The 16,190-nt window shown below is 36.3% G+C and overlaps 1 protein-coding gene across 1 annotated transcript in view; it reads right to left on the bottom strand.

The window, feature by feature from the left end:
- The window catches only part of NELL2 (neural EGFL like 2), a 375,472-nt gene that overhangs the window by 217,896 nt on the left and 141,386 nt on the right, over nt 1-16,190 (bottom strand). The window contains exons 12-13 of the mRNA XM_019934581.3: nt 13,836-13,938; nt 7,028-7,156 (exon numbers count right to left, since the gene is read on the bottom strand). Of these exons, the coding sequence (XP_019790140.1) occupies nt 7,028-7,156; nt 13,836-13,938 (232 nt within the window). The remainder of the gene's footprint in view (nt 1-7,027; nt 7,157-13,835; nt 13,939-16,190) is intronic.

Here is a 16,190-nt window from a genome sequence, read left to right as displayed (position 1 = left end):
AGAAATGAAGGAAACGAGAGCAAAGATAAACAAAACTAAAAGCTGGTTCTTTGAGAAGATAAACAAAATTGATAAACCATTAGCCAGACTCATCAAGAAAAAAAGGGAGAAGACTCAAATCAATAGAATTAGAAATGAAAAAGGAGAAGTAACAACTGACACTGCAGAAATAAAAGGAGCATGAGAGATTACTACATGCCAATAAAATGGAAAACTTGGAAGAAATGGACAAATTCTTAGTAATGCACAAGCTTCCGAGACTGAACCAGGAAGAAAGCGAAAATATGAACAGAACAATCACAAGCACTGAAATTGAAACTGTGATTAAAAATCTTCTAACAAACAAAAGCCCAGGACCAGATGGCTTCACAGGCAAATTCTATCAAACATTTAGAGAAGAGCTATCACCTATCCTTCTCAAACTCTTCCAAAATATAGCAGAGGGAGGAACACTCCCAAACTCATTCTATGAGGCCACCATTATCCTGATACCAAAACCAGACAAAGATGTCACAAAGAAAGAAAACTACAGGCCAATATCACTGATGAGCATAGATGCAAAACTCCTCAACAAAATATTAGCAAACAGAATCCAAAGGCACATTAAAAGGATCATACACCAGGCTTCCCTGGTGGCGCAGTGGTTGGGAGTCTGCCTGCCGATGCAGGGGACACGGATTCGTGCCCTGGTCCGGGAGGGTCCCACGTGCCAAGGAGCGGCTGGGCCCGTGAGCCATGGCCGCTAGGCCTGCGCATACGGAGCCTGTGCTCCATGGCGGGAGAGGTCACAGCGGTGAGGGGCCCATGTGCCGCGCAAAAAAAAAAAAAAAAAAAGGATCATACACCATGATCAAGTAGGTTTTGTCTCAGGAATGCAAGGATTCTTCAATATACGCAAATCAACCAATGAGATACAACATATTAACAATTTGAAAGAGAAAAACCATATGATCATCTCAAGTCATGCAGAGAAAAATTCAACACCATTTATGATAAAAGCCCTCCAGAAAGTAGGCATAGAGGGAACTTTCCTCAACATAATAAAGGCCATATATGACAAACCCACAGCCAACATCGTCCTCAATGGTGAAAAACTGAAACCATGTCCACTAAGATCAGGAACAAGACAAGGTTGCCCACTCTCGCCACTATTATTTAACATAGTTTTGGAAATTTTAGCCATAGCAATCAGAGAAGAAAAAGAAATAAAAGGAATCCAGATTGGAAAAGAAGAAGTAAAGATGTCACTGTTTGAAGATGACATGATACTATACCTAGAGAATCCTAAAGATGCTACCAGAAAATGACTAGAGCTAATCAATGAACTGGATACAGTAGCAGGATACAAAATTAATGAACAGATATCTCTGGCATTCCTATACACTAATGATGAAAAATCTTAAAGAGAAATTAAGAAAACACTCCCATTTACCATTGCAACAAAAAGAATAAAATATCTAGGAATAAACCTACCTAAGGAGACAGAAGACCTGTATGTAGAAAATTATAAGACACTGATGAAAGAAATTAAAGATGATACAAATAGATGGAGAGATATACCATGTTCTTGGATTGGAAGAATCAACATTGTGAAAACGACTCTACTACCCAAAGCAATCAACAGATTCAATGCAATCCCTATCAAACTACCAATGGCATTTTTCACAGAACTAGAACAAAAAATTTCACAATTTGTATGGAAACACAAAAGACCGCGAATAGCCAAAGCAATCATGAGAAAGAAAAACAGAGCTGGAGGAATCAGGCTCCCTGACTTCATACTATACCACAAATCGACAGTAATCAAGACAGTATGGTAGTGGCACAAAAATAGAAATATAGATCAATGGAACAGGATAGAAAGCCCAGAAATGAACCCACGCACATATGGTCACATTATCTTTGTTAAATGAGGCAAGAATATACAGTGGAGAAAAGACAACCTCTTCAATAAGTGGTGCTGGGAAAACTGGACAGCTACATGGAAAAGAATGAAATTAGAACACTCCCTAACACCATACACAAAAATAAACTCAAAATGGATTAAAGACCTAAATGTAAGGCCAGGAACTATCAAACTCTTAGAGGAAAACATAGGCAAAACACTCTATGACATAAATCACAGCAAGATTCTTTTTGATCCACCTCTTAGAGAAATGGAGATAAAAACAAAAATAAACAAATGGGATCTAATGAAACTTCAAAGCTTTTGCACAGCAAAGGAAACCATAAACAAGACCAAAAGATAACCCTCAGAATGGGAGAAAATATTTGCAGTTGAAGCAACTGACAAAGGAGTAATCTCCAAAATTTACAAGCAGCTCATGCAGCTCAATATCAAAAAAACAAACAACCCAATCCAAAAATGGGCAGAAGACCTAAACGGACATTTCTCCAAAGATGATATACAGATTGCCAACAAACACATGGAAGAATGCTCAACATCATTAATCATTCGAGAAATGTAAATCAAAACTACAATGAGATATCATCTCACAGCGGTCAGAATGGCCATCATCAAAAAATCCACAAACAATAAATGCTGGAGAGGGTGTGGAGAAAAAGGAACCCTCTTGCACTGTTGGTGGGAATGTAATTTGATACAGCCAGTATGAAGAACAATATGGAGGTTCCATAAAAAACTAAAAATAGAACTACCATACGACTGAGCAATCTCACTACTGGGCATATACTCTGAGAAAACCATAATTCAAAAACAGTCATGTACGACAATGTTCACTGCAGCTCTATTCACAATAGCCAGGACATGGAAGCAACTTAAGTGTCCATCAACAGATAAATGGGTAAAGAAGATGTGGCACATATATACAATGGAATATTATTCAGCCATAAAAGGAAACAAAGTTGAGTTATTTGTAGTAAGGTGGATGGACTTAGAGTGTGTCATACAGAGTGATGTAAGTCAGAAAGAGAATAACAAATACCGTATGCTAACACATATATATGGAATCTAAAGAAAAAAAAATGGTCATGAAGAACCTAGGGGCGAGACAGGTATAAAGACACAGACCTACTAGAGAATGGACTTGAGGATATGGGGAGGAGCAAGGGTAAGCTGGGACAAAGTGAGAGAGTGGCACGGACATATATACACTACCAAACGTAAAATAAATAGCTAGTGCGAAGCAGCTGCATAGCACAGGGAGATCAGTTCGGTGCTTTGTGACCACCAAGAGGGGTGGGATAGGAAGGGTGGGAGGGAGGGAGATGCAAGAGGGAAGAGATATGGGGACATATGTATATGTATAACTGATTGGCTTTGTTGTAAAGCAGAAACTAACACACCATTGTAAAGCAATTATACTCCAATAAAAATGTTAAAAAAAAAAAAAAAAAAGAGAAAGCCCAGAATTAAAACCAAGCTTATGTGGTCAATTAATCTATGAAAAGGGAGGCAAGAATATACAAAGGGGAAGGATAGCCTCTTCAATACATGGTGTTGGGAAAACTGGACAGCTACATGCAAAAGAATCAAACTGACTACTTTCTCACACCATATAAAAATAAACTCAAAATGGATTAAAGATTTAAATGTAATACCTGAAATCATAAAACTCCTAAAAGAAAACATAGGCAGTACACTCTTTGACATCAGTCTTTGAAATAATTTTTTGGATCTGTCTTCTTAGGCAAGAGAAAGAAAAGCAAAAACATACAAATGGGACTGCATCAAACTAAAAAGCTTTTGCAGAGCAAAGGAAACTATCAACAAAACAAAAGGCAGCCTACTTAATGGGAGAAGATATTTTCAAATGATATATCCAATGAGAGGTTAATATCCAAAATATACAAAGAACTTATAATGACATCAAGAAAACTAACAACCTGATTAAGAAATGGGCAAAGGATCTGAAGACATTTTTCTAAAGAAGACATACATATGACCAAGACGCACATGAAAAGACGTTCAACATCACTAGTCATCAGTGAAATGCAAATCAAAACTACAATGAAATGTCACCTCACACCTGTTAGAATGGCTATCATCAAAAAGAACACAAATAACGTGTCGGCAAGGGTGTGGATAAAAGGGAACGCTCGTGCACTGTTGGTGGGAATCTAAATTGATAGTCACTATGGACGACAGTATGGAGGCTTCTCAATAAATTAAAACTAGAACTACCATAAGATCCATCAATTCCCCTTCTGGGTATTTTTCCAAAGAAAACAAAAACACTAAAACAAATGAACAAATATAACGAAAGAGAAACAGACTCACATAAACAGAGAACAAACTGGTGGGTGCCAGAGGGGAAGGGGGTTGGTGGATTAGTGAACTAGGTAAGGGATATTTAGAGGTACAAACCTCCAGTTATAAAATAAATGTCTTGGGATGTAACATAAAGCATAGGTAATATAGCCAATAATACCGTAATAACTTTATACTGTGACAGATGGTAACCAGACTTATCATGCTGATCATTTTGTAATGTATCCAAATATCAAATTACTACGTTGTACATCTGAAACTAATATAATATGTAAGTCAATCATATTTCAATAAAACATTCTTAGCAACAATAAAACAAAATGAAAAAGAAAATCAAATTTGATCAGAATACTGCAGAATCTGTTAACATGAATAACAAAAGATACACTAGAAGTACTCATGTATAAAAAATTCAAGATCCCATAATAAACCAACAAGTTTTCCCATTATTTTAACTTCTGAAGATTACTTCCTTAAATGAAAAATAAACAACATGAGGAAATTTACAAACCATTTTCCAGTATGATCCGTTCAGAACAGAAAACAGCTGCCAATCTGCACTACAGATAAATGTGTAGATAAAAACAGAGACCTAGTCTTTACAACTACATCAATTTTCAACAGGTTGTATTGATAAATAATCTAAATTTCTGGCCTCTTGCCTTGAACTCTTTCCTGTCTCAATAAATGGCAACATCATCCAAGTGCTGCTCAAAATCAGAACCTTGACTCCCATTTATCACTCTTTAATTCTCCTCTACAGTAAATTATCTGCAAGCATTGTTGCCTCTACTTCCAAAACATACGTAAACATGCTCCTTCTCTTCATCTCTCTTACCACTCTCTCAATTCAGGCCATCAACAGCTTTGCTTAGGCTTCTGCAGTAGCCTTCCAACTGGTCTTCCTGTGTACACTTCTGTTCTTCTGACCACATCCAACCCCAGAGTTCATCTAACACCTTGCAGCCACAGCTATCTTTTTTGATACAAGTCTGTACATATCACTCCCCTACTAGATGAATCTAAAATACTTAACAGTCTCCCTACATTACCTGGCCCCTACCTAACTCTCCAATTGCATCTTAACTGACTCATCTGCTGCATCACGTTATCCTTCTTTCTGTTTCTAGAATATCCAAGCTAGTTACCACTTAGGGTCTATCTACTTGCTACTCCTTCTAATTGGAATGCTCTGTTGCAGATCTTTCCATGTTACTTCCTTATCATCAAGTCTCAATTCAACTGTCAATCCCCTCCCAACCCCAAACCCAGAGGCTTTCCTTGACCATCTCATCTAAATTAATCCCCAATCAATTTCTATCACATCATCCTGTTTAACTTTCTTCCTATTATTTATTACTACCTTAAATTACCTTCTCTACTTCTAAGTTACCCACTTATTCTCTGTCTTCTCCCTTGAATGTTAGCTCCTGAGCACTGGAACCTTATCAGTCGTATTCACCATTTACTACCCAGTGCCTAGAAAAGTGCTTGGTACACAGTAGGTGCTCACTAAATATTTATTACAAGAGTGAATATACTTAACAACAACAAAAAGAAGCAGCTCAAAATATGAATAATTATCTTAAGATTCAAAAAGAAGTATTGTATGAATTTATATCATGTGATTTCACGTTACACACATTAACAATATCAGTGGAACTTATTACATATTAGAGATTCCAAATATTAATGAAAAATACATTATTTTACTAAGTTACTTTAAATTCATTTCTAATATAAAACCTTTCAAAATGAGGAATTTTAAATCTACTTATGAATGGGGAAGGGAAGCTATATGTCTTTCTTTTGGCAAAAATAGAATGGTCTCTTTAGGACTAAATCAGAAGCATTTAAAGGAATACGCTGAGGAAAAAAAGGTCAATTTAAAAAATGAATACCAGTTTTTAAGGCAGAGAAAATCTACTGAAACCTGAGGGAAACAAAAGACATTGGTTTCCCAAGGGCCAGAAAATCATCATGTAGCTAAACACGATCTCTAAGGACTGACGGCACACTCTTGACATCTGGAAATGGTAAGTCCAAAACTGTCCAAGTGCCCAAATACCACCATATCAGCGTTCGTACTTGCAAGACCCACTAGCTAGTCACACAGTTAATGAGAATGACTCAAATGTGTGCCTTGGGGGGGAAATTATAAATTACTACATCTCTTGGATTTCTAGGGTCTTCCCGAACAGTCAAAGCCACAGAATTTGTGAATGCCAGGGGCCCCATCACTGTATTTGGACTGTTTCAATGAGACAATAAACTACCTGGGATATTAGTTAAGATTTTTAAAATAACTAGGAAACTATTTTCTCCACTGGAGCTATTTAGTAAATACCACAGAGCATGAATACAACCACTGAGATTACAGACAGTAGCAAACAAAAATGGTGCTGGGCACTTTATGTTCCTGTTAATTGACTGTCTTTGTTATACAACATTGTCGGAAAAAATCTGACTACAATTCTAACTGCAAGCCGCAGTAATCATGTCAATGTGTGAACTACCTGAATATCTAATTATGAAAAAAAGAAGGCAATTTCACAGTGGAAGCACTGTCCTAATTCAAGAAACCCAGCCATATTAACTGATTAGTCTGACATGTAGCAGATAGCTGAAAAACTTTAATTTGAAAGATAATTATTTTTACCTGATTAATATGCTTCAGATTAAATTCACTGCTTTTAATGGGCCCATCAACTTGACGATCTGGGAAATTAATAAATTTTGCATGCAGTAATCCTAGGAAATTTATACAGCCAAGCTACACATCATTACAAGGATTACCTTCACAGTAGGCATTGTCCTCTCGAAGAGCCCTAAAACCATCTCGACAGCTGCAAACGGCCCTGTCATTCAGATTTCTGCAGACAGAATTCTCCATGCAGTTATGCCTTTCAGAACAAAAGTCATAACCTACAAGAAAAAAGAAACTTATTAGGGTAAATAAAATCATAACAAAGCAAATAAACTTTGTCTCCTTAAAATCTTTCTTTAATTTAGAAGCTATATTTCTCTAAACGATTAAGTTGATATCTTCATCCAATGTTTATAGGACCATATGCTATGTGTACTAAAAAGTTTTTGAGTGTGTTTAACTCAATTAATTCCTTCTTGAAGTTAACTCAATTAATTCCTTCTTGAAGTCTCCTCTATTTCTGACTTTATAAATGCTATCTCTAGTCCCTAATATTCCAATTACAGTCCTCCAAATATTGGAAACAAAGAAAGATTCTTGGAGTACAAAATGAAGATTTACAATATAGAAGACAACACAGTGAGGAAGGAAAGTGATCTGAGAATTACTGATTGAACACTGTCAATAACTATGAGTAATACAGACCAAGCCAGATGAGATGTGCACATTATGTATTTAAGAAATGAAACAGACAACTTGGCATCCTTAAAAAAACCCACAAAACTCTAAACGTATAAAAAAAATCACATCATTTTAATCTAATTTTCTCAGGAAATCTGCAAGACAAAGTATGTCCACTCAAAAGAAAAAGAAAGTTTTTATGAATTATAAAGATTTCACAGATTCCAGAGTCGTTATGTAGAGGAAAGAAAAATGGAACATTTCATAAACAGTGACACCAATCATGTGTAATTTCTCAAATCTCTTTTTCCTGTGTGAATCCCTGTTCAAAGATCATCTAAGATGCTGAAATAAAAAGCTGGAACACTGGAATCCATATTTAATGGAAACTATATGATTATACATCATTCAAACAATTTTCAAATTGCTTGATGCATAAATTTTCTGTCTAGTTTTACATTGTCTAATGAATTATTTTTTCACCATGTATAAAAGAAAAGAGGTCCAGAAGAATACATTTCATGTAGCTCAGAATAAACTCATCTGCTTACATGCAAGAAAAGACTTTTACTTGAGCAAATCATGAAGATGTGAGTTCTACACTCATCTTACTTGTTATCAAATTACCATACAGTGCTGTAATTCAGTGAAAGGGTGAACTAAGCTATACCACAACCAAAAGGTATACTCTGGTTCAGCACAATGGTTGATGTCCATTCCAATTGGTTTGTGCCCATAATGACTATGTTGAATATTGACCCAGAGTTAAAACAAATCTCCCATGAAATGCAACTACAATGTATAGTAAAATAGTGTTTGTACAATTTAATAAGCCTTAGGAAGGCTGAGGCTCTCAAAATACAGTGATGCATTTAAAAAGGATAGGAAAAATCAAAAGAATTAGTGATTTCTACAGAAATAAAATAAAATAGAACAGAGTGTACAAAGATTGGAAAAATACATAGTCAATAACAGCACTGAAATCACTTGACAACTTTTCTTGACAAGATTCTTCACAATCTAAATTCTCATGATTAAGGCTGAAAATTTAGAAGCAAAAGGCTCACTCTTAAGGAAAGGAAAAGTTAAACATGTTTTCTCCTTGGGTCTTTTTATTTCCTTCTTTAAGTAGCTAAATTGAGACCATATTTCTTAAAATGTATTCCAGTGTCTTACAATGCCTGATGAGGGATAATTTCAGCTAAAAAGTCATCCTCATTCTCTATACCAATAGCTCAGCACATCATCAACCTAAAATGAGAATGTTCCACAAAATCACTTTATATTTATTCTAAATTAAAACAATGTTACTAAAAAAAACTGGCCCACTCGTTAAGATACACAGAGAATTAAGGGACCATGTTTTAACAGCGCTAAATCTGTAGAAGTTTACCTGTAATGCTTCAAACAACTTTTAGAGAGCAGTGACTAAGAACAGGAACTGTTCCTGACGCACTTTTACTTTTCTTTCGTAAGTTTATATTTTTCAAAACTATCTTTCAACACTTCATTTTGATGCATTTTCTCTTCTCCTATTTTTCAGACTCTGTTCAATCCATGCTGTCACTGTCTATGCCATAAGCCTCCTCTATTACAATCCATTTCCCGTCTGTATAAGTAATGGTAAGACCCCCTCATCTCAGCATCAAATATCATGCACACGCTCACCATGCAGTGTTTAATTGCTGCAAGAATTTTCTAACTATAAGATAACAGTATGATTCTACTTTTCATTGTTTTAGGTTCAGTTATGGAGTACTTCACTTTTCCTCAGATGAGTTTTTTAAGTTAACCTGGAGACTTGAAAACTGAAAATTTTGTCAAATACTAATTTACTCTAAACAATGTCAGATAGCTATTTTGATTTAGTCTCTCAAGAAATAAGTTGATTGAATCTATTGGTTGTTTTACTGCTTAGATTCAAAAATGCCAAGGTTAAAATGTTAACTACTGATGGTTAGAAAATTCAGACTCAGTTAAAGAGGCTTGTTTCCAATCTATAGGGAAAAACTTCAAAAAAAATCAGAGTATGGGTTGGCAATAAACCATAGTCCTACCACCATTATAGCCACATTCCTACTCATCTGTGCTTGGTTTTTGGAGTTGAAAGACATGGATTTACATCTGATCTCTACCACTTACTGGCTATGTAAATTACTAGCTGTTTAAGTTAATTAACCTTTCTAGACCTTCAGCTTTTCTCACCTGTAAAATTAGGATAATGTCTACCTTGCAAAAGGTTCAAATGAGATCATCTATGTAAAAGTGTAATAGTATAGCATTTGTTAATAATTAAAGCAGTTAGAGTATTACTAATAAGCCATCAGCCAAATATGTTGAGATACCTATCATAGGAGGAAATTCAAATATTTGCTATAAATGGATAGATTAATGATCTAATACAATCAGGTCTTTCTTTTATTTCCTCCTTTGGGTTTTAACCTCAAGGATACCAAGTTTTCTATTCCTTTTAAGCTTTCCAAATTTACATGAGATTCTTTCATTAAGTGTACTAGATCTTTCTATAAAATATTAATAAGCATTTTTCTATGAATGAGGATACAAAAGGGTAAGGAAGGGTCAGATACAAAAGATTATGCATAAGAACAATATAAATAAATGTTATTCATAATAACCAGGAGAAAGAGAATGCAATAGTTTTGAGGTGAATATTTGTTGGTTTTGCCTTACAGGTGTCTATTCCTCCTTTTTGTGGGAAAAAAACACAACAAAACAAAAACCTAGTCATACCTGGGATGAACTCTTCACCTCTACTGTTAGCCTAGGTGCTTACAGGAAAATGGACTACACTGCCCACTGGTTAAGGCCACACCAGTCAAAGCATCCCACTGGTATGGACATAGTAATTTCTTCAGGTCTGAGCAAATGATGCAGTTCAGGTTAACGCAGATAATTGAAACTCAATTCTGGGACCTTTGTTCAACTCACGAGGATATTGAACTTTCTCTTCCACCTACTTGAGTATCATAATAACGTGAGCATAAGAATGTCAGGGAACACACAGAGTCTGAAAATAAGGCCACCTCAGAGGAGACAAACAGAAAGATGCATCTAAGCAAAGGGGCGAGATTTGAGATCTGAGTCAAGCCACTCACTGGGGCCATGTATTCCACTGTTTGCTTAAATCAGTTGCATTGGGTATTCTATCAATTGTACCTGAAAGAATATTAACTCATATCAGTATCGTCTGCAAGATGATGGATAATCCTGATTTTTCCCAAAAGGTAGTTCACATGCATGGATGAACATTTAAAAAAACAGTACTGATAGCAATGGAATTATTTAAATGTGTATAAAAAAATACATGAATCTAACAAATAATCCCATTATTTCATGGATACTACTGCTTAGGAATAAAAGTAAATTTTCACAAAATGAGTTGACTAACAGTGGACATTAAAACATTAACTAAATAATGTTATTTGTGGTACACAGATAACAAGAATCATGAAGATGTAACTGAATGATGTGGGAAACTATGAATTGTCCAGAAGTTGGGTGCAAACAATTTACACCCACTCAGCCTTATGCACACGGTGCCTCTATCACTTCTAATTGTAAGGCACGACAAAGTCAATGCTAAATTAAAAGTTGGGCTTCCAGTGAATAGGACTTGATGGTCTGTAAGCAGAGAAAGGGGCGGCCAAGGAAGGAGAAGAAGAATGGGACGGGCTGAGATATGAAAACATATAGTTTCACGTTATTTCTGTACCTTTCTAAGTCAGAGTCCTCGCTGTATCATGAAGTCTCTGTTGTGTTGTAATTTGTCATAAGCTTCCTTGAAAGAGCTCTCAAATATGAAAAAAGTGAAAAGAACACTCCTGCTCCACTGTTCCTGAGCTGCTACAATGGAAGACAGCAGGGCACCTAGAAAACAGCCCTGGCTGGATTTGACTTGGTGCCTAGAAGTTTGGAGCCTTATTTCGGTGCACAGCTTGGTTTCCAACCACCGGCGGAGCCTCCAGTGGAAAGGTCAACAATTTAATCTCATGCTCTGCCCTCAGGGAATATTTACTAACTGTTGCTGAACAACTTAGTTTTTCAGATGTGAACATGGCATCTTTAGCACTAGGCAGACAGGCCTGGAAACTGGAGGCCAACCTTACTACAAATGAATTTGTCACAATAGGTGTGTAGGAGTTGATTCAAACTTTAAGCCTTCAAAACTTGACGTTTTTTAGTTTAAAAGTCAGAGAATACCAGGAGGACTCATTTGTTTATTCTATTTATTTGAAGTCAGAAATGGAAGTAACCTTTATTTTAAACGGTGCTAAATGTTTCAAGAAAGGCCAACTTGTCCAATTTCAGTTCCAGTTCTAAACCAGAGGTTCTCAATCCAGGCTGAGTAAAATAATTTATTGAAGAGTGTTTTTTAAGGTGATACCAAGGCTCCATCCCATATATCTGAAATCTGGCTCTGAAACACTTATTCAGGAATTAGGAAAAGGTCTTTGAGCTTCTGCCTTAGCGAAGGCAACTCCATATTGGAAGCCCCAGTTACATTTTGAGAAAAACCTATGACCTAGGCCTGACTAAGCTATAATATGATTAAATGCTTAAAGAATAACCTTCTACATGCTTGAGAAATTCCAGGAACTACAGGACATTTCAAGCCTGCAGCTACAGACAACTGCTCTCCCTACACAATCAAGGTGACTCGGACCAGACCACTGCACCACCAATTTCAAGGCAATTATCGAAGTAGACTGTGCTGCTCCACACATAGCCCCCTACTGCACACCTCTGAAACTTTTCCTTTACAAACTCTTGTCCCCTAACTGGCAACTCGGAGATGGTTTGGGGGACACTAGTCCATCTTCCCAGGTTGCCGGCTTTCTGAATAATACATCTTTCTTTTTCCACCAAACCTTGTCTCCAGAACATTGACTTTTGAGCAATGAGAAGCCAAACCTGAGTGTGGTTCTGGCTCTGGCCGGTCACATATCAATGATATCAGGATCTCAGGTGGAGGGGGTGTAGGTCACAGTATATTTTGTCATTGTATTGATATTTTGAGTGGGCTGTGTAAACATATTAATTTTTAAAACTATAGGCAATTTAAATGTAACCAGTTTTGTAGCTAGCTTTTCCATTCTTAATTTGCTCTTGGTAATGTATTAAGGCTCTTTAAAAAGAAATGGATGCAATCAGGCCGTCTTAATTGAATGGATGGAAGAAGTAGCTAAAAAGAAAATGAAAAAACTGTACCACCCTCTTAAAAATGGGAGAGAGGGATCTTATGTTTCCTTTTTAATAGATGAGATTAAAAGGAAACAAAATAGTATATGTTTTATAAAGTTTCTTTTTCTTACTTTTTTCCATTTAAGTTTTATTTTGCACCAATAAAGGCTAGTATTAAAACAAGTGCGAGTAGCTCATTTAAGGCACTGTTATACAGTACCAACTACATGAGTTATGAGTCTCAGCTACATCCCAGGTGTCATACTAGGTATTAAGAATATAGAGATGAATATAAAGACCCAGCCTGTTACATTTTGGACCTCAAGGTGCAAAATCCAATGAAGGAGACAGATTCACAAACACATAATTTCAGGATAACACAAGAAGGCACATATAATTTCATGATTGGTAAGGAACATAAAAATTCCATATAATTAATCCTTTAGTTTAATACTTAAATCTATAACAAAATACCAAGTTTAAGAATCTTTAGTGATGGGCAACTCACTGCCTCCTGGGCAGCCCACTGCATTTCTGAATACCTCAAGTTTTACTGTTTTCTTATTCTGAACTAAAAATCTAAGTTCCTTCTACTTATTGGTCATAGGCTTATCATCATAGAGGCAACACAGAATAAGCAATGCATGTCTGATGGCCTCTCTCTTCTTGGTAGTGTAGAAGCCTATCAGTGAAGGAGAGTGGAATTGTGAAGAGAGGGATTTGAACAACATGGGAATTATGCTCAGACAATTATAAAATCAGACTGAAGAGAAAAGAAAGGAAATTGCCCCCCACCCCCAGCAAAAAAAAGAAACAATAAAATAACTCAGCACTGTTGTGTAAGTGTTTTCAACAATGCCATGCTGACTCAGGACAAGTACACAGAGAGAAGTATAGAAACCCAGAGCTTGAGACAGGTACAATACACCCTGCAGAAATGCATGGGAGCATCTCGATTTTAATTCAATAGTCTTTGGAAATAACTTGATTATAAAAAGTTCTATTTCCTGTCAGTTGAAGTAGCCTCTTAGAATGACTCATGCACATAAATTTTATTTTACAGACAAGCCTTACCTTTACAAACTTTGCAACAGCTATGAGACAAGGTAATCTGATGAGACTCTGGACAATCCAGAGCTGGACAGCCTGAACTCTCAACCAGCTTCATGGTCTGGTCCTGTCAGACAACAGAAAATAAAAGCTTCAAACCTCTTAATTAGGAATAACTCAGAAGTTTCCAGATCCGACATCCAAGAAATTTCTTCGAACATGAGAGTAAAATTTTCACCCTGAGAACCTCTGCACAGGTCACACACTCACTTGCAAAATAACATTAAATGACAACTGGAAAGCCTTTCAAATGGACAAGCAGCTCTGGGAATGGAAGCATGCCACGCTGCAGCCATGCCTTCAATTTCCAAACATCAGGGTAATCCTGAAAGATTCTGTTAGTTTACAACATATTTGCACATCCAGATGACAACTGTGTCAAAGATACAGCTTGAATTCTATCAATAGCTCACTTTGGAAAAAACAATAAATAAAACCCGGGCTTTTTAAACATTCTCATTTCAAAGTTTCCTAAACTGTTATAGATTATCCCAAGTGAGTGTGATGAGGAACATTGGGGATCTCTCACAAAACTACAAGGAAAATGAGGGCAGGATTTATGTCTCTTGAGCATGAATGTCTTGCATTTTTTCTGGCATATAATAAGCAATCGAAAACTTTTCCTGAATGAATGAATAAATCAATGTAAAATGATTATAGTTCTAGCCACCGAAGCAGATAAAACCCTTCTCAAAGAGAAACCAAAATACAGAACAGAATACTTTTCTGATAAATGTAACAGCACTGCCCTTGAAGCAAACATTTTGCTTCTATACTGTCAACCTCCAGTCTCTTTAAGAGCGAGGGTCATTAACTGTTATACTATGCTTACCAATACATAAGTAATAAAATAACCGTTGGAACTTGAAGGCTTCTGTTTTAATACTGCTCAATAGCTTAGCTTTTTAGATATCATTTCTATAAGTACTGCTTTTATTGAAGAAATCGTAATTTCAATATCTCCCTCTTCCTGGCTTATCAATGGAAAGGACCTTCTCCAAGTCACCATAATGGCAGGAAAAAAAAAGAAAGAAAGTGTCAGAAGACATGTATACAGTGGAGTCAAACGCTATTCTTCCTTTGGTTTGACGGTAATATCCATTCTGATAATCTTCTTTTCAGGACCACCGTGTTTTTCTGTGTTACTATGAAACTCACAGACCCCCCAGGACACATTTTCAAGGCCACAAAACTGACAATAAAGGAACAAAGAAGGACTAGAATTGACAGCCCAGAAAATGGAAGCCTGAGAGAGATGACAATTATGTAAAATAGCTCAGGGGCCTGAAGGGAGAAAAAACAATGGGAGTCCTTAATGTCAAGAATTTAGTGAAGAATACAAAAGCTTATGAAATTCTGGTAGAGCTGTGCTGTAGAATCCACAGCCACTAGCTACAAGATTCTGACAACTTTGTATGATAAAATAATGTAAAATATTTCATTAAGAATTTTATATTGATTACATTAGAAATGATAATATTTTGGATATATGGGGTTGAATACAGAAAATTTAGCCCAAATAAAAATCACATGTGTGGCTTGCATCATATTTCTACTGGACAGCACAGCATTAGAGGGTAGGAAGTGATTTCTTTTGCTTGAGCAAATAAATGGTAACATTTATTCATTCACCCAATATTTATTAAGCACCTGCAGAGTTGCCTATACACAGACTTCTCACAAATCGAATTTAAAATAAAATCACTTTATAGGTATTTTAAAATCAAATAGGAAACTATCTCAGTAAATTTTAGATCATAATTATCAGTATTATGGAATACACTTGTCAAATGAAAAGAACACACACACACACAAAGTGGAGAATCTTCAAATGCCCTCACAGTTTTCAGATTTAGGGCTGATATTTCAAAGTTAGAGTTTACTTAGAAACCAGCTGATAAAAGTTTTCCACCTTCCTTGAAGTAAAATTTCTCTGATTTCCTTGGTGTTGCTAGATCTCACTCCAAGCCTTCCAATCCCTGTATCTACCGTGGGACCTGCTCCACTCAAAACAGCATTGGTGAAGGGATGCTGACGGAGAAAAATCCATCTGGAAATATAGCTTCAGCAATTGTGTTATGCCCCAGCTCCCTTAACTTTAAGATGGTAACCTACATCATGGGAGAGCTTATTTAAAGCCAAAAGAAGCAGCTAGAATACCTTATAATGGACATGGACAAATCAGAGCTTTCACGCTCCAGAAACCAAATCTGTCACAGTTTTGCTTCTTTATGTCTCTGCCTTGCTTATCCCAAATGTCTTCCAACTTAAGATGCACGAGGTATACAGCTGGATTTTTCAGATTCAACTTATCTTGGC

Source organism: Tursiops truncatus, chromosome 11 (genome assembly GCF_011762595.2).
Source record: "Tursiops truncatus isolate mTurTru1 chromosome 11, mTurTru1.mat.Y, whole genome shotgun sequence".
Taxonomy (NCBI): domain Eukaryota; kingdom Metazoa; phylum Chordata; class Mammalia; order Artiodactyla; family Delphinidae; genus Tursiops; species Tursiops truncatus.
The sequence above is the reverse complement of the archived record's forward strand: the minus strand, read 5'-3'. Positions and strand labels throughout refer to the sequence as shown.